This window comes from Pelmatolapia mariae, linkage group LG14 (genome assembly GCF_036321145.2).
Source record: "Pelmatolapia mariae isolate MD_Pm_ZW linkage group LG14, Pm_UMD_F_2, whole genome shotgun sequence".
NCBI lineage: Eukaryota > Metazoa > Chordata > Actinopteri > Cichliformes > Cichlidae > Pelmatolapia > Pelmatolapia mariae.
Window position 1 is genome coordinate 33,007,419 of NC_086239.1, and position 25,923 is coordinate 33,033,341.

The 25,923-nt window shown below is 40.3% G+C and overlaps 1 protein-coding gene across 4 annotated transcripts in view; it reads right to left on the minus strand.

Moving 5' to 3' along the window:
* cntn5 (contactin 5) overlaps nt 1–25,923 on the minus strand; it is a 117,780-nt gene that overhangs the window by 42,473 nt on the left and 49,384 nt on the right. For all 4 annotated transcript variants that reach the window (XM_063493593.1, XM_063493592.1, XM_063493590.1 and 1 more), the window contains exons 4-6: nt 15,630–15,753; nt 15,344–15,519; nt 1,233–1,328 (exon numbers count right to left, since the gene is read on the minus strand). In XM_063493593.1, the coding sequence (XP_063349663.1) occupies nt 1,233–1,328; nt 15,344–15,519; nt 15,630–15,753 (396 nt within the window). The remainder of the gene's footprint in view (nt 1–1,232; nt 1,329–15,343; nt 15,520–15,629; nt 15,754–25,923) is intronic.

The window sequence follows — 25,923 nt, forward strand, 5'->3', positions numbered from 1 at the left end:
AACAATATCCAAGCTTGTTCCCTGACAAGCAGTTTGTATCTTACTGTATCATTTAACCACATATATACAAGGAACAGGTACAGGAAACCAGAAATTTCTTAATCAACAAGCTAAGGTCCTTCAATTATTCTGTGTAGCACAAATGTATTTTGTAGATTTAATTTTCAATGGATTTTCTTATTTACTGTTTAAATGCTGATTTTCTATTAGACTAATAAATTTTAAATCTAATGCAGTTGCCCTGAATTACGCATTTAACGGCTGAGTGATTGTATGTAATATATTCTGTATTGATCCACTTGGCCCGTATAATGAATATAATGCAAGCAATTCAACACAGGGGACTTATAGTATGTCATTATGAAACCTGGGTCAATTTTACAGTTTATAGTAGTAAGACTGCAACAAATTTCAAAAGACAGAAAATCACTATTTCCATTATGCTGTCATCATGCTAACATCATCGCCAGTGTTTGATTTCAATCACATGCCAATCAGAGTTCCAACCATTCAAGAAGAGACCTTGGTCAAAAAATTAAATGCATGTATGTATGAGGGGTTGATTTTCAAATTCCCCGTGAAAAATTCATATTCACACATACTCCTTGAGCAAGGGCAACATCTGCACTATGACTGATGAAAAAGTTTAAGGTTGAGAAAACTCTGTACTACACTTTCATCTGTCAGTCATTATGCAACATTAATTATTGACTGCATCTCTTTTAAACCAGCTAATTTGTCACCGACTCTCTGGTTGCTACCATGAGATGCAAAATGGCATCCAGAAATGTGTATGGGTGCTGAAGAGCACTTGGCAAACGTTCCCATGGGTGCAGTGCAGGAGAATGACAGAGCTGATGCAAACAGAAAACCTCATAAGAGCTTATATTTAAGGACGACTATAGAGAGGGATATTAAATATATGGCATTAAAGATGGTGGCTGTGTGAAATAATTGGCCGTGTAACATTTCTTTCTAGTTGTAATGATCCAGTAAATTTAATCTTTCATAATTGGAGTTCTGGCTCTTTGGTCACTGTAACTTGGGACACTAATATGAACAGCATGGATGGATGGATAGACAGGACAGTGAACAGCCATGAAATATAAATAATCAAAATACAATTCATAAAATAAAAATAAACAGTGGGAGCAATAACTCACACTGGAATGGTAATAAAAGCAAAAAATGAATTTCTTCTTCTGCCTGTGATTGAAAAACTAAACTCTTACCTGGTGAATGGGGAGGAGGGGTACACATGAGTACCACACCTTGGCCTTCACGCACAGAAACCCCACCCCGGGCCTTTGTACTGAAAGCACCAAGATCTAGAACAGCATGGAAACAAAAGCTTTCAGTGCAAATAAAAACAAATACAGTAAGATATAATGAATTTATACAGAACCATCATTATTTCTGCAGATAGCCTTTGACTTCATCATTTGATGAGGAAAGTAATTTTGATTTGGTGAGGTAACAATAAAGCTTTTGTTCTCCCCGAGTGATAGTACCTCTACAAAAACACACTGTACTCAGTGAGAGACAAAGAACAAACAGACAGCTTATTATTATTATGTATTTCTTTTGAAACTATGTACTTTGAACCACTACAGTGGTAAAAAACAACAACAGGAAAATGTTAAAAGCCAGTAAAAACCAGAAAGTTGCATTTTCTTTTCTATTATACTTTTTCAATAAGTTCTAATTTAAATTACATGGAACTTTACAATTATAGAGTTATGTGTCCAAGTGTGTTTTTTTGACCTTGTTTTTACTGTTCATGAGTAGAACAATGGATGTTTCATTTCAGAATTGTAGCTTTTTGGAGCATAATGATGCCTGCTAACTTTTAGCTGAAGCAATGGCAAAGTGTGGAGATCAAGTGACAGACCTCTAACCTGGGGCAGGTGATTAGGTCTTCATGGCCTTCATTCCATAGTCTTTACAATTATGCCTCAGAGTGACTTGTGAAACCGACTTTGTGGCACATTTAATGAAAATTGTGGTCCAAATCATGTTTATACAGTCAGGTCCATAAATATTGGGACATCGACACAATTCTAACATTTTTGGCTCTATACACCACCACAATGGATTCCAAATGAAACGAACAAGACATGCTTTAACTGCAGAGTGTCAGCTTTTATTTGAGGGTATTTACATCCAAATCAGGTGAACGGTGTAGGAATTAAAACAGTTTGCAAATGTGCCTCCCACTTCTTGAGGGACCAAAAGTAATGGGACAGAATAAGAACCATAAATCAAACATTCATTTTTTAATACTTGGTTGCAAATCCTTTACAGTCAATCACAGCCTGAAGTCTGGAACACATAGACATCACCAGACGCCGGGTTTCATCCCTGGTGATGCTCTGCCAGGCCTCTACTGCAACAGTCTTCAGTTCCTGCTTGTTCTTGGGGCATTTTCCCTTCAGTTTTGTCTTCAGCAAGTGAAATACATGCTTAATCGGATTCAGGTCAGGTGATTGACTTGGCCATTGCAAAACAGTCCACTTCTTTCCCTTCAAAAACTCTTTGGTTGCTTTTGCAGTATGCTTTGGGTCGTTGTCCACCTGCACTGTGAAGCGCCGTCCAATGAGTTTTGAAGCATTTGTCTGAATATGAGCAGATAATATTGCACGAAACACTTCAGAATTCATTGTGCTGCTTTTGTCAGCAGTCACATCATCAATAAATACAAGAGAACCAGTTCCACTGGCAGCCATACATGCCCACGCCATGACACTTCCACCACAATTCTTCACTGATGAGGTGGTATGCTTAGGATCATGAGCAGTTCCTTTCCTTCTCCATACTCTTCTCTTCCCATCACTCTGGTACAAGTTGATGTTGGTCTCATCTGTCCATAGGATGTTGTTCCAGAACTGCGATGGCTTTTTCAGATGTCGTTTGGCAAACTCTAATCTGGCCTGCCTGTTTTTGGGGCTCACCAAAGGTTTACATCTTGTGGTGAACCCTCTGTATTCACACTGGTGGAGTCTTCTCTTGATTGTTGACTCTGACGCACATACACCTGCCTCCTAGAGAGTGTTCTTGATCTGGCCAACTGTTGTGAAGGGTGTTTTCTTCACCAGGGAAAGGATTCTTTGGTCATCCACCACAGTTGTGTCCCGTGGTCTTCCTAGTTTTTTGGTGTTGCTGAGCTCACCAGTGCGTTCCTTCTTTTTGGGAATGTTCTAAACAGTTGTTTTGGCCACGCCTGATGTTTTTGCAATCTCTCTGATGGGTTTGTTTTGTTTTTTTCAGCCTAATGATGGCTTGCTTCACTGGTAGTGACAGCTCTTTGGATCTCATCCTGGCAGTTGACAGCAACAGGTTCAAAAAGCAAACAGCACACTTGAAATGAACTCTGGACCTTTTATTTGTTCATTGTAATTGGGGTAATGAGGGAATAACACACACCTGGCCATGGAACAGCTGAGAAGCCAATTGTCCCATTACTTTTGGTCCCTTAAGAAGTGGGAGGCACATATACAAACTGTCATAATTCCTATACTGTTCACCTGATTTGGATGTAAATACCCTCAAATAAAAGCTGGCAGTCTGCAGTTAAAGCATGTCTTGTTCGTTTCATTTGGAATCCATTGTGGTTGTGTATAGAGCCAAAAATGTTAGAATTGTGTCGATGTCCCAATATTTATGGACCTGACTGTATATACACAGCATAGTCAGTGTCTTTAAAAACTGAAAAAACCCCCCCTCACTGGATTACTGAACTGTTTTTTGGTGAAATAACTAAAGGATAGTTCAGGTAGTGACCACATTGAAAGATTAAGAAAAAAAAACAAAACAAAAGAAAAAACATTGGGTATACGGCACTTTTTCATTTAAACACCCAATAGAAGGACCTGCCACACAACTCGGATTAGCAAGCACTCAGTCCACACCACCAATCAATTTGCTATGCCCACCATTTCCTGTGCCTAGAAAGAGACAGATCCAGCACTAAATGGACAGTTTATCAGCTCCTGACAGTTAGCAATCTTGGAACAACAACACACAAAATTAAAAATCCTGGAATCCCAATGACTGAAGATAGCTTGTCTTAATGTCTAATGTCTTTTACAAACAACTGTGATTGATCTTTTATCTAAAATTGATTCCAGTCACATTTTACATTCAATTCAGTGTTAGATGGGGACAATTGGCTTGTCCACATTTCATTGTTTTTCACTGTTGTTGTCTTTAGAGATAGGTATATCTATGATGTTTACAGATAATACTGCCAGTACCTACTTACAATTCGGATGATTCACCAACTACTTATTGATTCCTGTATTTTTTTTTCTTGGGGTTTTAGAATTAATGCAACTGTTTTATTTTCTCTGGGCCTAAATAAAATTTGTTAAAAGAAGAAAAAGAAAAACATTTGCACATTTGCACATGCTTCACAGTTATGACTTTGATGTCACTGTTGTGCAAAGCGCCCATGTCAGAAAACATGCCAGCACTGATAAAAGGAAAAAGCAGGAGGGATACAATTCCGATAGACTGGAACAGGTCCTGAACCGGAACCAATTTCTGATTCCCATCCTTAGCTGTCTTGCCATTTTTTCCTGTTTTAATTGTCTTGGACAGCTATCCTAGAGATACTCTGTCATAACACCTTGGCCCATTTGGAAACAGCATGCCACCAGAGCACGGATGGAAATGATTGTCTCTGCGCTCCCTATTGATTCACCCGCAGCTGTCACCACCCTGTCTTCTGTTATCAGCGTAGCTTTGTTCTACCTCTTTTCCCTTTTTTATTCCAACATAACTCATGCATTATCTTTGATCAATGTCTTTAATTAGTAAGCAGACAATGAGGAAGCTACATTGATTTTTTATCTAGTGATAAAATAGGATAAAATATGAAATGACTGAGTGAGTAATTGGTGAGTAAATAACACAGACACGAGTACAGCCACAGTAATTACAGACCTACAACATGGCTGCGGGAGTTGGCAGCAACCAGATGTGGATATGAGCGTTTCAGTGGATATTCCCTCCCTTTAATAAATTCTGTCAGGCTACATGTTGTGAAAAGAAGAGTCTTCTTGGGCAGCTTGCCTAATTTTGTCAATAATGAATGATATTCCAGACCTTATGTATTTCTATCTTGTTGTTTTATAAAACTTCTATAACAATTTAGTAACAATTTAGTATGTAATACAGTATATTTACTTTAAGGGACTACACTTGCTATGATGTGTGTCTGAAACACACGGTAAAGGTAGACAATTCCTGGGAAACGACTCCAGGCACACAGGAAATTCAACATTTTACAGGAAGAAGGAACACAAGGGGGATATCAGGTAAGCACTTACATACTATAAATCTGAAGCACTACTTGATTAACAAGTGCAAAGAGCTATATAGACAGAATGATCACTTAACATACAGGACAAATTAAGACCAAGTGGGTGCTTCAGTCATTAAATATGGTATGAAACCAGAAGAAAATGCTTTAAATGAAACCCCTATAACATCCTTTTACAAGCTACAGCTATGTACCCGAGTTAATATTAATGACTTTTTCAATAATGTAAAAAACAGCATGGCCATTAAAGCTTCCAGAAAAATTACAAGTCAACATATATCCATATAAATGTTTAAAATCCAAGTCAGTGATGAAATCTGCAGCAAGCAAAGGAACAGGTGCTTAATGTAAATCCGTTGTTTCAAGGTCAGTATGAATTCAATCAATGAGCATTACATCTGATAATGCAGAACATCTCAGAGTGTGGTGTGTGTGTGTGGCTCTTCCAGTGCCCAATTTAAAGCATCCTGTTAATTTCATTACTACTGTACAGCTTGGAGTGACTTGATACCTGAGCCTCGGCCAGCCTCACGTCTGCAAAGAGAGAGAGAGGGAGAGAAGAACTCTTCAGGGAGAAAGATCAGAGGCCTCCTTTCTGCCTGCTGCCTTCAAAGTCACGGCTGAAAAGCAGCCCAAGTGTGAGTTCAGTAGCTCAGAATTTCAAAACAAAGAGAAAAAAAGCATCCTACTGAAACATCTTTCGAACAGAGTACATGACCAGTGTATAGACTATATAGAGCCTTGACTCAACCTTTCCCCATGCACTCTGCCTTGTCCACTCTTTACTCTCTCATGACTCAGTGAAGCAGGGCTGTGATCAGTATGGCCGCAATCTATAGCGAGATAAATGAATAAAGTGGATTAACATAGCTTTTGGTCCAAAGCTGGACCAGCTTTTTATCCTCTCAAGGATACTTGAGGGCCCATGGGAGTTTGCCCAACCAGTCTACATGTGTTTTGTGGACTTGGAGAAGGCATTCGACCGTGTCCCTCGGGGTGTCCTGTGGGAGGTGCTGCGGGAGTATGGGGTGTCTGGCCCATTGCTACAGGCCATTCGATCCCTATACAACCGTTGCAAGAGCTTGGTTTGCATTGCCAGCAATAAGTCGGACTCGTTCCCGGTGGGTGATGGGCTCCGCCAGGGCTGCCCTTTGTCACCGATTCTGTTCATAATTTTTATGGACAGGATTTCTAAGTGCAGCCAAGTGGCGGAGGCCTTTACTTCGGTGGCCTCAGAATCTCATCTCTGCTTTTCGCGGATGATGTAGTTCTGTTGGCTTCATCTGGTGATCGCCTCCAGCTCGCACTGGAACGGTTCGCAGCCGAGTGTGAAGCAGCGGGAATGAGGATCAGCACCTCCAAATCTGGGACCATGGTTCTCAGCCGGAAAAGGGTGGAGTGCCCACTCCGGGTCGGGGATGAGTTCCTGCCCCAAGTGGAGGAGTTCAAATATCTCGGGGTCTTGTTCGCGAGTGATGGGAGAAGGGAGCCGGAGATTGACAGACGGATTGGTGCTGCGGCCGCAGTGATGCAGACGCTGCACCGATCCGTCGTGGTGAAGAGAGAGCTGAGTGTAAAAGCGAAGCTCTCAATTTACCGGTCGATCTACGTCCCTACCCTCACCTATGGTCACGAGCTGTGGGTAGTGACCGAAAGAACGAGATCGCGGATACAAGCGGCGGAAATGAGCTTCCTGCGAAGGGTGGCTGGCCTCTCCCTTAGAGATAGGGTGAGAGGTTCAGCCATCTGGGAGGGGCTCAGAGTAGAGCCACTGCTCCTCCACATCGGAAGGAGCCAGCTGAGGTGGTTCGGGCATCTGACAAGGATGCCTCCTGGGCGCCTCCTGGATGAGGTGTTCCGGGCATGTCCCACCGGGAGGAGGCCCCGGGGCAGACCCAGGACACGCTGGAGAGATTATATCTCTCGGCTGGCCTGGGAACGCCTTGGTGTTCCCCCAGATAAGCTGGAGGAGGTGGCTGGGGAGAGGGAGGTCTGGGCTTCTCTGCTTAGGCTGCTGCCCCCGCGACCCGGCCCCGGATAAAGCGGAAGAAGATGGATGGATGGATGGAACATAGAGCCACCACCATGAATGAGGGACACTGACCCCATAAAGTTAATCTGAGCCTACTCAAATTGATTCAGCCCAATAAGTGTAAAAAAGTATTTATTTAAAATAAATGTAAATGAATAATAATATTAATTATTATTACTATTATTATTATTACTATTATATAACATAACCAGGATGTTAAGGGTGTAATAGCTCATCTGACTCACTATCCATTACAATTCATAGATTAGTGTAATGTGTGAAATAGAGAACAAAAGTTTCCTGAGTCATATAAAGTAGCAAACCATTTAGGTGAACTGACACACACACAAGGGCTGTGAATGTTTATTATGATGATATTATGATGAGGCTTTCAAGATGTTCTCTGATAGTAGTTATTAAGTTTTTGTGCAAAACAATATCAAGCCCATTAACCTTTAGTATTTTAAGTAGGCGTGAATCAAACTCAACCTGCTGTAGGTACTATATAGAAGTTTGAAGCAGGTGCACCTTTCAGACCAAGTGCAGAACTTTAGTATTTACAGCGCTGTGCTTGAAATTCTACAATCTAACTGGGGTAATCATGTTTCAATCTAAAGTCAAAGTTATAAGAAGCCAGGTTTCTATATGCTGTTTAATATGCGTGTAATGCATTCCAGAAGTCACATAGCTTGAACACTGATTTCTAGTTCAATAAAGCATCAATTACTCCGTTAAAACATTCAGTTTACATGGAAAAGAAGTACCCATATGAATCTGAACCAGGTAAAGCAATCAACCACTGTGCTACTGCATAAAAATGTGCAGTGCTAACATGAAAAGGGAAGGAAAAGTTGAGCTTCATGCTGAGTGATAAATACCCACCATTTGATATGCTGAAAGAGCGAAGGAAGGTTCTGCATTTAAATGTGTGCTGCAGGGCACCTTTCTTTGTTTCTGTGGCTAGCCTTTTGAAGGGTTGCACTTTAAAGAAATGTAGCCTACTGCACATTCACGCTGCTGAATATTTGTACTGCACGAAGCAAAAGAAAAAGTCACACAGATGTGTTATTTTATATGGTAGAAAAAACCCTGGAATGAATCTAGTGAAGAGAAGAAATGATTGGACTACTATTTCTGCTTATGGTTTAGCAAAGGCAGCTTCAGTCACACAAATCCCATGTTAAATATCATTATTAAGGAAACAACAAGGCAGCTGTTAAACATAGTACACAATCTTTGAAATTTTTTAGAAAATTTCTCTTATTAGAGCTTATTTTTTTTAATCACATCATAACAAAACATATGAATTTATCGGTACCACTCTTGAGAAATATTTTGTTTTCTGTGCATACATATTTTTTTTTACTGCTCTCAGGTATAACAGTTTAGCATAATGAACTATGTGTAAGGATTGTATCAAACAGCAGTACCTGCAGTGTGTTCTTTATATCAGCAACACCTTTCAAGGGAACTGTTGCATGAAAATTATGTGATTAGAGAAAAAATTTGTTGAATAAAACTCATTGAATTTTATATATATATATATAGGCAAGGCAAGGCAAGGCAAGTTTATTTATATAGCACAATTCAACAACAAGGTGATTCAAAGTGCTTTACAGAGACATTAAAAGCAAAAACAAATAAAAAGCATGATTTAAAATTGATTAAGACAAGCAAGCAAGCAAGCAAGCAAACAAACAAACAAACAAACAAACAAACAAACAAACAAACAAAACAGTATTTAAAATCAAAAATCAAAACAGTAGATAAAATCAGAACAGTAGATAAAATCAGAACAGTAGATAAAGTCAGTAGTTAAAATGTAAGTTTTGAAATTTAAGCTTAAAAGTGTGGATTTGGTGCTTTATTCAAAAGCAGCTGAGAATAGGTGAGTCTTCAACCTGGATTTAAATAAACTGAGTGTTTCAGCTGATCTGAGGCTTTCTGGGAGTTTGTTCCAGATATATGGAGCATAAAAGCTGAATGCAGCTTCTCCGTGTCTGGTTCTGACTCTGGGAACTGATAAAAAACCGGATCCAGATGACTTGAGGGATCTGGAAGGTTCATACTGGGTCAGGAGGTCACTGATGTATTTTGGTCCTAAACCATTCAGAGCTTTATAGACCAGCATCAGAACTTTAAAGTCTATCCTCTGATGGACAGGCAGCCAGTGTAAAGACCTCAGAGCTGGACTGATGTGGTCCACTTTTTTGGTCTTAGTGAGGACTCTAGCAGCAGAGTTCTGAATGAGCTGTAGTTGTCTGACTGATTTTTTAGGTAGACCTGTAAAGATGCTGTTACAGTAATCAAGCCTGCTAAAGATGAATGCATGGACTAGTTTTTCCAGGTCCTGTTGAGACATCAGATCTTTTATCCTTGAAATATTCTTGAGGTGATAGTAAGCTGATTTTGTTATTGTCTTAATGTGTTTTTCTAAGTTTAGGTCTGCATCCATCACTACACCCAAATTTTTCGCCTGGTTTGTGGTTTTTAGGTGTATAGATTGAAGTTCTCTGGTGACCTGTAATCGTTTTTCTTTGGCACCAAAGACTATTACTTCAGTTTTGTTTTTGTTTAGCTGGAGAAAATTGTGGCACAACCAGTCATTAATTTCCTCAATGCATTTACCAAGAGCCTGTACAGGGCCTCGGTCTCCTGGTGACATTGTGATATATATTTGTGTGTCATCTGCGTAGCTATGATAGTTTATTTTGTTGTTCTTTATAATCTGTGCCAGTGGGAGCATGTAAATGTTAAACAGAAGGGGTCCCAAGATGGAACCTTGGGGAACTCCACATGTGATACTTGTCTGCTCAGATGTGAAGTTACCTATTGATACAAAGTATTTCCTGTTTTCTAAGTATGTTTTGAACCAGTTTAGTACAGTTCCTGAAAGACCTGCCCAGCTCTCCAGTCGTTTGAGTAATATGTTGTGGTCAACTGTATCAAATGCTGCACTGAGATCCAGTAAAACAAAGACTGACATTTTTCCACTGTCTGTATTCAGACATATGTCATTAAACACTTTGGTCAGAGCGGTTTCAGTGCTGTGGTTCTGTCTAAAACCTGACTGGAAGGCATCATAGCAGTTATTCTGTGTTAAGAAGTAATTGAGCTGTTGAGAAACTGCTTTTTCAATGATCTTACTTAAAAATGGGAGGTTTGAGATCGGCCTGTAGTTATTCATTTGTGTCTTGTCAAGATTGTCCTTTTTCAGTATAGGTTTTATTACAGCAGTTTTTAGTGGTTCTGGAAACACACCTGATATTAAAGAAAAGTTTACGATCTGTAACAGGTCTGACTCCAAAGTCTTTGAGACCTTTTTGAAAAAACTTGTTGGCAGGACATCTAAACAACAAGAGGAGGAGTTCAGTTGGCCTAAGATGTCCTCCAGGTCTTTGCTGTTAATAGGGTGAAACTGTTTGATGGTGTTTAAACAGTTTTTTGGTGGACACAGTACATATCCTGGATCTGCTGTTGATGTACCAATTGCTTGTCTAATCTTTTGGATTTTTTCTGTGAAGAATTTGGCAAAGTCATTGCAGGCCATGGTCGAATGAAGTTCAGCTGCCACTGACACAGGAGGGTTTGTTAGCCTGTCAACTGTAGAAAATAAGACCCGAGCATTATGACTGTTTTTGGTGATGATGTCAGAGAAGTAGGACCTCCTTGCACTCCTCAGTTGTAAATTATAATTGTGAAGTTTCTCTTTATAGATGTCATAATGAACCTGGAGGTTTGTTTTTCTCCATCTGCGCTCAGCTTTCCTACACTCTCTTTTTTCATTTTTCACCAGTGTGGAGTTTCTCCATGGAGACTTTTTCCTTCCAGAGATAACCTTCACCTTAATGGGAGCAATAGTGTCCATTACATTTAACATTTTAGCATTGAAGCTATTGACGAGCTCATTGACTGAACCTCTGAACAGGTCAGGTGTTAATGGGAAGACCTGGTTAAAGATCTCACTACTGTGTTCAGTTATACACCGTTTTGTGATCACTGCTGTTGATATATTTGTGTGGGCTGAGATTTTACTTTCAAAGAAAACACAGTAATGATCAGACAGGCCCACATCAGACACAGTAACCTTTGAAATGCTCAGGCCCTTGGAGATCAGTAGGTCAAGAGTGTGTGCTCTATTATGTGTGGCCTCTGTTACATGCTGAGTCAGCCCAAAGTTGCCCAGAGTGTTACTCAGGTCTTTAGTCCCTTTGTCCTGAGGGTTGTCCACATGGATGTTAAAATCCCCAACAATAATTACACAGTCGAAATCAACACAGATCACAGACAGCAGTTCACTGAGGTCATTAAAAAAGTCTGTGCAGTATTTGGGAGGCCTGTAAACATTAAGAAACACAACTTTGGATGGGGCCTTCAGCTGTAACGCCACATATTCAAAAGACTGAAAACTTCCAGGAGATAGCTGCTTACATTGAAATGATTCATTAAATAAGACGGCAACCCCTCCTCCTCTCCTGCTCACCCTGGCCTCACTGATAAAACTGTAGTTAGGAGGGGTCGTCTCGATGAGAACAGCTCCACTGTTACTTTGGTCCAACCAAGTTTCAGTTAAAAACATAAAATCAAGGTTGTGCTCAGTGATTAAATCATTAATTAAAAATGTTTTCCCAGCTAAAGATCTAACGTTTAATAAAGCCAACTTAAGTGTTTTAGAGGTATTATTTTCCCCCTCGTGTTTGGGAGGAGTCTGTGGCACACAAGGTATGTTTACTATATTTAAAGATCTTTTAGAGTGCAGCTCTCTGTGTTTTGACCAGGCCACACGTCTCCTTCTGTCACCTAAAAGTACAGAAATTTTAAAACCTTCTAATAAACAGGGTCCCAGCTTCTCCTGGGAAAAGTCACCACTGTCATAATCCTCGCAGCCCGGACCCTCCACACATCACACATCAGACTGCGGAGACAGAGCATGAAGGTGGTAAGGAGGAACTAAGGGGGGCGAGGCTGCGCAGTGTAACTTTGATTGCTCTGTTGAGGGCGGGGCTCGATGGCGAACCTTTGGCTGCTCTGGTGGGGGGTTTATGGGGGACAAAAAGGGATTGGGCCGGGGGGTAGATCTGAGCCCAGCATTGACCCGCTCCATCATCTCCTCAGTGAATTTCAGGTGTGGGGAGGAGGGAGAAAGGGAGGGGGAGGAGGGTGATGGCCTGTCAGGGGTTTGGGGGACTGGGGAAGGTCGTGGTCCCTGGTCCTGGTCGTTGGTGTTGTTGAGAGAGTTGGAGGCAAATAGGGACCCCTCTTCTTGCCTCAGATGTCTCTCCTTTCTGAGGCTCTTCCCGGGTGGGGGCAGATGGAGCTCCTCCTTAAGGTTTCTGCTGGGCTTTGTTTGTTCTTGGAGTACTGTTTGTTCCTCTTTATGAGATAACTCCTCGTTTATCTCAGCCTTGGCACCAAGCACAGATGGATGACGTATGGAATAGAACAAGTTGGAGGTGAACAGTTTCACCCCTGACTTGTTAAAATTAAATCCATTTGCTTTAAACAGATGCCTGCGTTCCCAAAAAATATTAAAGTTGTTGATAAAATGCACTGAGTGGTCAGTACATGCTGATATAAGCCATTTATTCAGTGCAAACAATCTGCTGAATCTCTCGTCTCCTATATATATATATATATATATATATATATATATATATATATATAATTTTATATCCCAATTATAAGTGAATTCCAGTGATATACCTTGTACTCAGTGTAGTCCCTGTGTGGTGACTCATTCCACATTACTTCCTGTCTTGTCTGTAACAACATGATGCTAGCTGACCTGCCTGTTATTGAAACTAGAAAATCCAATTTTGTGGAAAGGTGGTTTGGATGAAGTTGATGTGTGACAGTTGGCCATCATCTCACCTGACACACCTGCCAATCAACACAACATATCCCTAACTTCACTATCTGCTCAACCCACATGCTTTTTAAGATGATTACTAAAGCAAAATGTACACACTTGAAGAACTGTAACAGTAAACAAAGAGTGACCAAAATATGATCCACAACCCCAGTTCCAAAAAAAGTTGGAATGCTGTGTGAATAAAAAAAGGAATGATTTGCAAATCTCACAAACCCTTATTTGCTTCAAAACAAATCATATGCTCTGGAGGTTGCCCAAGAAATGCATCTTTACTGATTTTAGATCAATAGAAATGAAACTTAAAAAGTATTTACACAAAACTAAAAAAGGTTATACATAAAGAGGCCATTGCTAAACAGAAAACTGAGTATTTAACACATAATACTGAAAAACAACAAATCTGCCTCTTTAAATATGATGGTTGATACAGTGACAGGCCAAGACAGTTTAAATTTATCGAAACAATGGTGGACTCTACAGTTTTATTTGGTACTCTACTTAATCTTACTGGGGATGACAGACATTTGCTGTCATTCAATGCTGTCTGAAGTTGTTGTGTAAGGCCTAAAACTTCAGAAGCACACTATTTAACCACCTTCTAAGTAAAAACAAATACCCTAAAAGGGGGAAAAACCTAAATGAATTAACAGAGTGTCTTAGTATGGGAAGTATGGTAATTAGTTGAACAAAGTTTCAGTTCCAACTGAAACTTTGTTCAACTTTGTATTCACTTAAAATCACCAGTTCCTCCAAGTGGAACCGAGTGGACCATGAGAACGCCAGCAAAATACCCACAGTAGTATAACATAGACACTGGATTCCCTGACTATAGAGGATGAAGGTTCATGTTTACCTTTTAAATTTTCACTCACATGTATCTATTCTTGATACCCATTGCCTCGGATATGAGAACTACTTTGAGATAGTCAACAGCATTAGCTATCAGGGTCCTCCACTGTGAAACCTAAGGGAGTTCACAAAGGAAACACCTTCTTTGCCATGTTCACCATATTTATGCTTTGGGCTTAGACTAATAAATACACTAGGTGCTTAAATGGGATAATAACAGCATAACAGTAAAATAATGCTAATATTAGGTATAGATAATGCAACCTGATAAATTGGTTGTAGACGAGTTTATTTTTTTAGAAGTAAAAAACTCAAGCATAAATTTGTACATGACCCTTAAGTTTAAAAAGCAGGAGAAAAAGATCTGGATATCTTTGAGAACACAGATGAGGGTACATGTTGAAGTACATCTTGCGTTCCTCACAAACAGGCACAACTTTTTTGAAGCCTGTGCTTTACCATCTGGGCATTCCAGCCTGCCAAGCAATCTGCCTTACACTTAAATTAGGACTGGTCCTCTTTTGATTTTTATTCACTTGGATCATATTGATATATATGAGACTTTGTGAATGAATGCAACCAAAAGTAAAGAAAGCACTTGGTTCTCTGGGCGTCAAGAAATGCTGTGTTTTTATAGAGAAGTTCATCCATTTTGCCTGCTACACAGCTTCAGGCCAATCTAGTGATGCCTCTTAAGTAATTCTGTAGGAACTCTAAAGCTCCATAACACTGGATGAGACTGTGTACCTTTCTTTCTAGCAACAACTCAGTGACTGAGAACGGTAAACTACTGGTAAGAGTATTATGGTCATTGCCCCTGAGGAAACTGTAGAGCACCCCAACAATGCATTTTGACTAAAGCATAGTGTCCCTGGTCATTCCATGTGTGCTGTTGCCTTACCCTCTGATATTTTGGAGGAAGGCCAACAGACTACTGTGGGAAGAAACGTGCAGTTTGGTCTCATTTAACACTTGCACTCGAGTGCATATACCCCTTTAGCAGTATCAGATGGAGCTTGTGGGAACTATATTCAGCAACAAAACAAAACAAAGCATAGTGTTTATTTATCCCTAGAACCAAACAGGGCTATTTTGACTCAGAGAGACAAAAGGGCTTAAAGCTAAGTATTTGCTTCATAAAAGTTCTTAGTCTGACAAAAATGAAATGCACTTTCCATTTGTTTTAATAAATACTGACTTACAGTGCTGTTATCTGAACTTTACTAGGTAGAAAGTTGGTGTAATAAAGCAGAAAAATCATACTCACATGCAAACTGTAATAAAGCATCTCGACTGAGGACAATCCCAATGCTGTTCTCTGCTTTGCACTGGTACTTTCCATAGTCAGTGATCTCACTTGCATTGGAAATAATTAAGTTTCCGTCGATGAATGTGTAACGGTAATCTGCCTCTGAATCTACCTGCGTCCCATTGATGTACCAACTGAAAAACATAAAAGGAATAAGGTTTTTGTTATATTTGTGATGAATGACCAGCTAATTTAGAGTTAAAGCTGAAATTTCAATTAGCACACAGACAAACAAATGCCACACCTGTATGTGGGTGGTGGATTCCCCCGTGCCTCACAGTGCATCACCACTTTCTTTTCATCAGAATCCAAAGGAAAAATAACATCATCTGGCTCCTGGATAAAAACAGGTCCAAACTCTTCACTTTCTACAACAAAAGAAGAGATAGAGAAAAGATGATTATAATTATCATAACAGAGTGCCAGGGGGCTTTCTATGAACTCTGGAATTTGATTTGTGCATGAAACAGTAGAAAATTTGCAATTTTTCACAACATTAAAACCACCTGCTTAATATTGTGTGTGTCACTTTTATTCTGTAAAAACAGCTCTGACAAGTCAGGGCAAGGACATGACAAGTCTGGGGTGCACTGTGCTGTTTGGGGACTTTAGGTTATGAGATGGGGCGCTGTGGATTGGACTTGCTTTAGTGCATTTTTGATGGTCACCAAGATTGGGATCTAGAGAGCTTGGAGGCTAGGTTGATGGACTCCTTGTTGTGATTCTTAAGCCATCAGGTTACATTTTCCTGCTGAGGGAGGTTGCTGCCAGTGGTTAGTCCATGTCAAAGTAATAGCTAGATATATGTGAGGACCTGAAGGAAGATCACTGCACTATGGACAAAATATTCCCTTCACCTGTCTGTTTTTTTAATATTGTGGCTAATTAGTGCATTCCAGATTGAGTGATATATATTTTATAACTAATCTGTTAGTTCTAACATTACAAAGAACTGAGTAATCCTCAAAACGGCACTCTAAACTGAGTTTTGAGCAAGAAAGCCTGAAAAGCGTTGTCCTTCCAAGAGCTATAACAGCTTTTGAAGTTAGAAGTGATCCTTTCCTCAGGGTAATCTTTTAGGTTTCTTATGCTAAAAATGAATGAATGAATGATATAACTTAAACCTTTAAGATTATCCATTAAGCTTTTATCCCATTTCTTTTACACGTTTTTGGACACACTGCTGTTTGACTAAATGGGCGAGTGATTAACGAAAGACAAGTGATGGTCCTGACTTTGCTATTTACTAAAGTATTTTTGTTGCCCTGGCTTGGGAGTGCAATGCAGGGAGTGTACATCTTCCATCTCTTTGGGCTTTGCACTTGATATCCAAGCACATACAGTTTGCTAAACAAAGGTGTCAAATGGTAAACAATCATGTTAGGGGACTGATAACATTAGTATGATATTGTTATCCATCTTTTCTTCTTACAGATTTGTTTCTGTCCTTTTACAGAATAATTTAAAGATGCTACCACTGAGCAGAAAACAGGCAATTTTTTTATTTGTTGGAGGGAATATTATAACACAAGCATTATTTTTTCTGTCAATCTTTCTGCAATGTTTACCTTCTTTGCTGTGGTGGATACCAGGCCTCTATTTCTTTCTTTCTTTTTTAAAATAACACACTCGGCAAGCACAAGAATACATAAAAAAAAACAAAAAAACAGCAACACACACACACACACACTAAAAGGACCTTATCTGATATTCAGCAAAATTATTTACCATATGTAACTCTAATATAAGTGCTTTAATATGGTATTAATCAATTGCTATATACAAACAAATGTAATAAGACAGACCATTGCTTTTAAATGGGAACACAAGCTCATTTCAAATACACTGTATTGGCAATAGTATTTGCTTGTCTGCCTTAATATGCATATAAACTTGAGTGACATCCCGTTATTAATCCATAGGGTTTAATATCAGCTCGCCCTTTGCAGCTATAACAGCTTCAAGTCTTCTAGGAAGACTTTCTACAAAGTTTAGGAGTGTGTTAATGGGAATTCTGACCATTGTTCCACAAGCTAATTTCTGGACTATCTTGTCAAAGTACTTTTGGGAATATAGTGTATCAGTAGAAATGCGTAGAAGTTTTTTTCATTTTATTTTATTATTTTTTATTGACGTCAGTTATCTCGTATCTTTATTTCTTACATCAAATTAATAACTGCACATTGTTTAGAGGCATTTACTACTCTGTCACTTTTGTGACCTCAATTTAAAAATCTATCTTAGATCATTATTTTAGCCTCTGTTTATTAGTAAGCAGTAGGTAAATTAAGTATTAAACTTATAAATGCATACTGCACACTAGAAAATTACTACCTATGCGTTACCACATCACTGACTTCCTAACTCATAGGATATCCCAAAAGCAAAGAAATATGACATTTTGAACACTTTTGATCTTTACTTTTAAGGCACAGAGCACAACTGTCATCAAATGCATGCAGTTCAAAGGGAAAACTGTCATACTTTTGTTCTTTTAGTTAAAAGCGTGCAGCATACATGGGGGACACATGGGTTGTTAGGAGTCCAGAGGTACCTACAGAATCAGTGTGACCTCATTAAATAGATTTTAATGAAAGAGCTAAGATGAAACTGTCAACCAATTTGCTATACCAATATATACAAGACATGATTGTTTTACAACAGTACAGAGAAAACTTTAGTTGTAAATGCCACCGAACCACAGGTTACAAAAACTGTACCCAGAAATCAATGTTTTTTGGAGGTATAATGTTTTCAATGTCCTTCTAGCACTGACACAGTAAGGTGTCCATGGACAATAATCACATCAGAGGATATGTGTCAGACAAGGAAAACTAAATTGTTATGACACATATAAGTTGATTTACTTCGACTGAAGGGTTCTTTGGTGCATAGATTTTAAAATCAATTTACAAAACACCCAGTTTGTTACCTATTGAGCGGCAGACTGCAAAATGAGCATCTAACAAAAAGGCAACATTTGAGGTTGGGGTGCAGGCCAAACAAAACTGTGCAGGCGTCCTTGCAGCCTTCTTGCCAGCAAGCAGGACAGGGCACATGGGTACATCCTCTCTCAATGTGCCAGTCTTCTGCTTTTCTCTGAACAGATTGCAGCTCCTCCCTCCCACAAAATGGGACCTGCTAAGGAGTTGTTACACATGAAAGTTCTGCCATGAGCATCCACCTTTCGGCGACAAGCATGGTGCTGGAGAAAATAGTCTCACTCCTGAGGAAGGGAGCAATAATGATGGGCCTTCAGAGGGGCGTCTCCTCTAGTGTTCGGTGTATTGTATAGTATTAAAGTATACGAATTGATCGTTTTTACGCACAAAAAATATTTTTCAGTTTTTCTATACTGGTGCACATCCCTAAAAAAAATCACCCCAAAGATTGTAGAATAATTAATTATTATCAAATAGAGCTTCTCAAGTCAGCCGGGGAAAAAGCCTGCCTTTTTTTTTTATAAAGCAATATATAATAGACAGAAGCGAAATGTCAGTAATTTTTTTATTTATTTCAGTATCATTCAGCCCTGGAGTTTTCTGCTTGACAGTCCCTGTTGCAATTGCGTTGTTTTTTCCGAGTGCTCTTTGTTTCATTCGGCTGGTAACAGAAAAGTGATGCACCTTGTACGGTAGGCTTCCTAGTTGCATTACACATCAGATTTACAGACATTGCAAAAGACAGCTGAATCTTGTGTTCTTCAAAAGAATTGTTTTTCTGTGAGATGATGAATTTAGGGATATTCTAAGCTCTGTAAACAGAGGTTCTTTGAAGTTTGCATGTGACACAGGAGAATATAGTAGCTGAAAAAAAAATTATATATATATATATATATATATATATATATATATATATATATATATATTAGGGGTGCAACGATACACAAAATTCACGGTTCGGTTCGGTTCAATACTTTGGTGTCACGGTTCGATATTTGATGGAGAAATCCCTCATCTTTGGAAAAGAGAGTTTATTACAGAGAAATGGCTCTTTCCAAAATAAAAGCTATACTATACGCTTCTTCTGGGGTATACTCTCAGCAGCATATTAAACATATCAGGTCCCCATAAGGAGAATCATGTGCTAACGGCGGTCTAAATGACTCGGGTAAAGTCTGTAGCATGCGTGCTTGTTGTTTTTGTCTGCTTCCACTTGTCTTTGCACTAGGATGATGTCGGCGTAAATGTGCAGTCATATTCATTGTGTTCCCACTAGTGCTGTCAGCGTTAATCTGAAATGACGTTAACGCCACAACACGGCAAATCTCCGTTAACGAGCTACCGCGGATCGCCCCGTGAGTGGGGCTGGACAGCGTCAACACGTTAACGAGCAAACTGCACTAACGCAGTAGTTCCCACCCATGTAATTGAGCATTGCGTGGCACATCCGACATACTGTTTTACTTTTGTCCATGATGCGCTTACCTTCAGGGTCATACTTCACATGAAGACCAAAATAGTTCCAAAGGCCATATCTGAATGAGGGTGGGGGAGGTTCAATTTACCATGTTGCAACGAGCTTAGCTTCTGTCTTGCTAGCTTGCGCTGTGCTCAGTGGATCTGCGCTCGACAGTGCAGCCTAGGCGGAGTAGTCGAACGCAGATCCACTGAGCTCTCAACACAGACAGCATCGTCAGAAGAAAAGTTGATAAAATAAATTAAAAATCTTGTATTGATCGATACACATGCGTACCGAACCGAAAGCACTGTATCGAATGGTTCAATATCGATACGAGTATCGTTGCACCCCTAATATATATATATAAATATATAAAAGTAATAGATGCTGCTGTTTAAATCAGTAGTTTAAGCAGCAGCATGCCCTCTTCAGAGACTAACACATACCTTCCCTACCTTTCATTGACATTAAAAAACTCAAAGCTAAGCATGATAATATCTGCTATTTTTGTTAACTTCATAATCATTGAACTTCCAACCTGCAGTGGCTCCACACACTGCCAATGGGACAGGCAGCTTAACAACCAACTGGTTAACAGACATAATTACACTGAGCATTTTGCTTTATTTGGTCTTAGGGAAGGTTTTTATACTATATTTTGTAATACTGTTTATTTATGTGATACTTTTGAATTGGTTTAGGAGAGAAAAGAAAAACAAATAACAGAAGTAACTCTGCTTTATTTTGTCACAAAAAATTATTATTTTTTTCCTGATAACGCTAACAGTTTCAGAATCTATCAGTACATTCAGTTAATGGTGACTTTACTGGTGTAAAATGTAATTTTTATAATTTAGTTAACTTACATAACAATCCTCAGTTGATTTCTGTGCTACTGAACTGAAATTCTTGCAGCACCCAGTTTGGATGTGAGCCACTTTCTCAAGATTGTTTTTTACAGTCTCCATGTTTTGGCTCTGACATTTGTAAAATTTGTGGCTACAACTGTAACCATAGATTTAGTTCAGTTAGCCATTGTCACTAAGAGCAGAGTATCATCGTGTGTGAGAGTTGGAGAGGTCGCCAAACATCACAACAAGGCAAGAGTTTGTGAGATAACATTTGGAAGATAAACATGGCAATAACAATCAGAGAAATATCCCCAGAACCCATTTTAATACACGGTTAGGGTATTCATCCCTAGCTGACACTGCATTTGATCTGGTACATAATGTCAGCAATGCAACAATACGAGTGACTCAATCTTGAGTATTTGCCGCTATTTAGAAATGATCCAATGACAAAATGAGAATCATGTTGTTTTTTCTTCCCGTGCCATATATAATCTCTTTCATACCGTCAGCAATTCATTGTTCTACAGGGAAATAAATAGCTTTTGAAGTAATATCGTCATCACTGGAGAAAAATGAATCAATATTAAGTTGCAAACCTTACAGTGCATATAAAGCAACTGATGTCAGTCCTTGCAGTTTTACTAGTTCTAAAAATAAAAGAAGCCCATCAGGTCTTTACATTTTCTGCATCTTATTTACACAGCTCTCTGTCTGCACATTCAGACATAAACTCAGCAGTATCAGTTTGCTGCACCTGTCCCACTTAGTTTAGGGAATGGGCCACTGAAAATTATTAAAATATTTGTATTTCAAACACAATCAAGTTTCAGGTGAGTCCATGTCATAACATATAATATATGTTGCTAAAAGGTGCAGGAAATGCCAGAATTGACTTATCATAATAATGCCTGACTTCTTCTCATTTAATCCTAATATACATCCATCCATCCATCTTCTTTCGCTTTATCCGGGGCCGGGTCACGGGGGCAGCAGCCTAAGCAGAGAAGCCCAGACCTCCCTCTCCCCAGCCACCTCCTCCAGCTTATCTGGGGGAACACCAAGGCGTTCCCAGGCAAGCCGAGAGATATAATCTCTCCAGCGTGTCCTGGGTCTGCCCCGGGGCCTCCCCTCGGTGGGACATGTCCGGAACACCTCAACCAGGAGGCGCCCAGGAGGCATCCTTGTCAGATGCCCGAACCACCTCAGCTGGCTCCTTTCGATGTGGAGGAGCAGTGGCTCTACTCTGAGCCCCTCCTGGATGGCTGAACTTCTCACCCTATCTCTAATGCAGAGGCCAGCCACCCTTCGGAGGAAGCTCATTTCCACCGCTTGTATTCGTGATCTCGTTCTTTCGGTCATGACCATAGGTGAGGGTAGGGACGTAGATCGACCGGTAAATTGAGAGCTTCGCTTTTACACTCAGCTCCCTCTTCACCACGAAGAGGGAGCTGAGCATCACTGCGGCCGCTGCACCAATCCGTCTGTCGATCTCGGGCTCCCTTCTCCCATCACTCGCGAACAAGACCCCGAGATACTTGAACTCCTCCACTTGGGGCAGGAACTCATCCCCGACCCGGAGTGGGCACTCCACCCTTTTCCAGCTGAGAACCATGACCTCAGATTTGGAAATTGGCGGGTCATCCCCCTCATCCCCAGACTCTGCTTCCTCCTCGGAAGACGTGTCAGTGGGATTAAGGAGGTCCACGAAGTATTCCTTCCACCGCCTGACAATTTTCTCAGTTGAAGTCAGCAGCGCTCCGCCAGCACTATACACAGTGCAGGTAGAGCACCGCTTTCCCCTCCTGAGACGCCTGACGGTTTGCCAGAATCTCTTCGAGGCAGTCCGAAAGTCTTTTTCCATGGCCTCTCCAAACTCCTCCCACACCCGAGTTTTTGCTTCAGCCACTGCCCGAGCCGCATTCCGCTTGGCCTGTCGGTACCTGTCAGCTGCCTCCGAAGTCCCACAGGCTAACCAAGCCCGATAGGACTCCTTCTTCAGCCTGGTGGCTCCCTTCACTTCTGGTGTCCACCATTTGGTTCGAGGATTACCACCACGACAGGCACCAACCACCTTCCAGCCGCAGCTCAATGCAGCAGCTTCAGCAATGGAGATGCTGAACATGGTCCATTTGGACTCAATGTCCCCAGTCTCCCTCGGAATGCTGTTGAAGCTCTGCCGGAGGTGTGCGTTGAAGATCTCACGGACTGGGGCCTCTGCTAGGCGTTCCCAGCACACCCTCACTACGCGTTTAGGTGCACCGGGTCTGTCCAGCGTCCTCCCCTGCCACCTGATCCAACTCACCACCAGGTGGTGATCAGTTGACATCTCAGCCCCTCTCTTTACCCGAGTGTCCAGAACATATGGTCGCAGGTCTGGTGATACAATTACAAAATCGATCATCGACCTGCGGCCTAGAGCGTCCTGGTGCCACGTGCACTTATGGACACTCTTATGTTCGAACAAGGTGTTCGTTATGGCCAAACTGTGATTTGCACAGAAGTCCAATAACAAAACACCGCTCGGGTTCAGATCAGGGAGGCCGTTCCTCCCAATCACGCCCCCTCCAGGTCTCGCTGTCGTTACCCACGTGAGCATTGAAGTCTCCCAGTAGGACAACAGAGTCTCCAGAGTCTCTTATTATTATAAGAATGATATATTATTACATCTGATAATAATATATAATATATAATAACATCCAGCAGTATTGAATATTTAAATTAAGTTTCATCCCCTTAAGTGAGGGAAATATGTTTAACAAGGAAGAGAATTCCTACAGTGTTCAATCAGTGAGGATGTAAACACCTTCAGATTAAAGCAGAAAATTAACACTTAAGCTTCACACTTAGTGTTTCATTTTAAATCCAGTATGCTGGAGCCTAAACAATAAATGACTATCACTGTCTTTCTTGGCAACACTGTAATTCTGGTACACAGTATATTATCTACAATGCATTATTGTGCAGACAGCCACAGGAAAAATTAATATGCATTCTGTTTGCGCTCAAATGCAAAAACATAATATGGATTTAACTGACTTTACTATGGGTACGGTGGGGCAGTGCTATGCACAGTCGCCTCAGGGTTTGAACCACTGAATGACTGGCACTTTTCTGTATGGTGTTTGAATGTTCTTTTGATGATTGTTTGGGTTTTTTCCAAGCGTTCCAGTTTCCTCCCACAGTCTAAGGCATGACCGTTAACAGTCTGAGACTGAACTCTATCCTCCTACAACATTCTAAATTGGTTTTAGGTCTACATGTGAGTGGCTGTCTGTCTCTTGGCTATCTCTTTGTTAACCCTGTGATGCACTAGCAACTTATCCAGGAGTTTGTCTTTGGAGTGTGACAAGAAGCCAGAGTACTCTGATGGAGCACATAAGCACAGGGAGAACATCCACACAGAAGTCCACCAGGACACATTACAAAAAGAATGATTGAATCATTGATTGATAGACTGATAGAAAGAGCTAGAGTGGTCAGTTGGTGTCTGCTCCAAAGATCTGGACAGGGCAACTTCAAGCTAATGTTCTGCAAAACCCAGGTTGCAGCATTATTTTAGTGTGTCCTAGTACCCTCTCCAAATTGAAGGCCAAGTTCCATATAATATGGGATGTCAGAGATAAGGTACACTGGCAGCTGGTGGATTTTGGTGGATGCAGTGTGATGGTGTGGGGCAGTATATCCCTCACTGGCAACGTTTGTCATCACTGGAGCCATTCTCAACACTGAGAGATATCACCTTGAGAATCTGCAACAAGTGGCATACCCATATCTCCACAGTCTGAGACTGAACTCTATCCTCCAAGATGACAACACTCGTCCTCACAGAGCAGGGTTTATCAGAGACTCCCTCCAGACTCCCTTGTGAGTGTAGAGGTTGGAATGGCCTGCCTACAGTGCTGATCTTAACCCTACTGAACACTTGTGGGATCAGCTTTGGCATGCTTATGTCAGAAACACACAACCACATTGGCTGACTTGCTGCAAATGCTGGATGAAGAATGAGATGCCATCCCACAGCAGTGTGGTACCATGCTGATCACTAGCATGAGGATGAAAGGCCAGGCTTTTGCAGCTGTGCATGGTTGTCCCAGATGCTACCGAGGTCCCTGTTTGTTAAATTCACACATTTGTTGAATGTCAATTTGTCTAAAGTTTTTCATGGGTGCAACCCACATACTCAATTAAGGAGAAATAAACAGGCTCCAGACTTCCCTCAATTTTCAAGGCTTCTGGTAAAGAATCTGTGCTTCAAGGACAATTTTTTCCTCAATTATTTGACACAATTAAATGAAATTTAAATGAAAAAAAAAAAAAAAACTGACAACCTGATTAAATACAAAATGCTGTTCTGATGACATTGTATTTTATTCTGCTGTATAAAGTATTTTTATTCTATTGTATATAGTATTTTATTCTATTGTGTACAGTATCTTATTCTTATGATCTTATTCAAGCGTTTTTTCTTAATTTTTGCTACTGTAACTTTGCACTCTCCACTTTCTGCTGTAAGATAACAAATTTCCCACGTGTGGGACTAATAAAAGTTATCTTATCTTTTAATTGCTGATTTAACTTATTAAGGGAAAAAAGTAACTACAATGCTTGTTAAATAATTACTTAACTGTGATTAAACACTTTTTAAATGCATTTAGTTAGCTAACACTGTTGTCTCACAGGAAGAATGTCCTGTGTTCGAATCCACCATCTGGCTGGAGCATTTCAGTGTGTTTGTATGTTCTCCCTGTGTCTGTGTGGGTTCCCTCTGAGTTTCTCTCTGGCTTCTAGTCACACTCCAAAGACAGCCTCCTGGATAGGTTGCTAGTGCATCACAGGCTTAACAAAGAAACAGACAAGAGACAGATGGCCACTCGTGCTCACATTTACACCTACAGCCAATTTAGGAATCCCAATTAACTTAACAGCCAAATGCTTGATTGCAGGTTTGCTGCCAGTGGTGGCACAACCAGTTATTAGGTTTAGGGGGCAATGACTTTTGCCAGGTAGATTTGGATAGCTTTTCTTTTCTTAATGAATGGTATTTTCATTTAAAATCTACATTTTTTTTTTAAATTTACACTGGCTATCTTAGTCTAATAGGAGAATCTGTTTGATGTGTCTGAAACATTTAAGTATGACAAATATGCAAACAAATTACTAATCAGGAATGGGACAATTACTTCTTCACAGCAATACTGAAGAGCTGTTCAACCAACATGTTTGTGATAATTTGAAAACACTTGAGAGTTGGATAAAAAAAACCCCATATCATTCTTTAAGTGC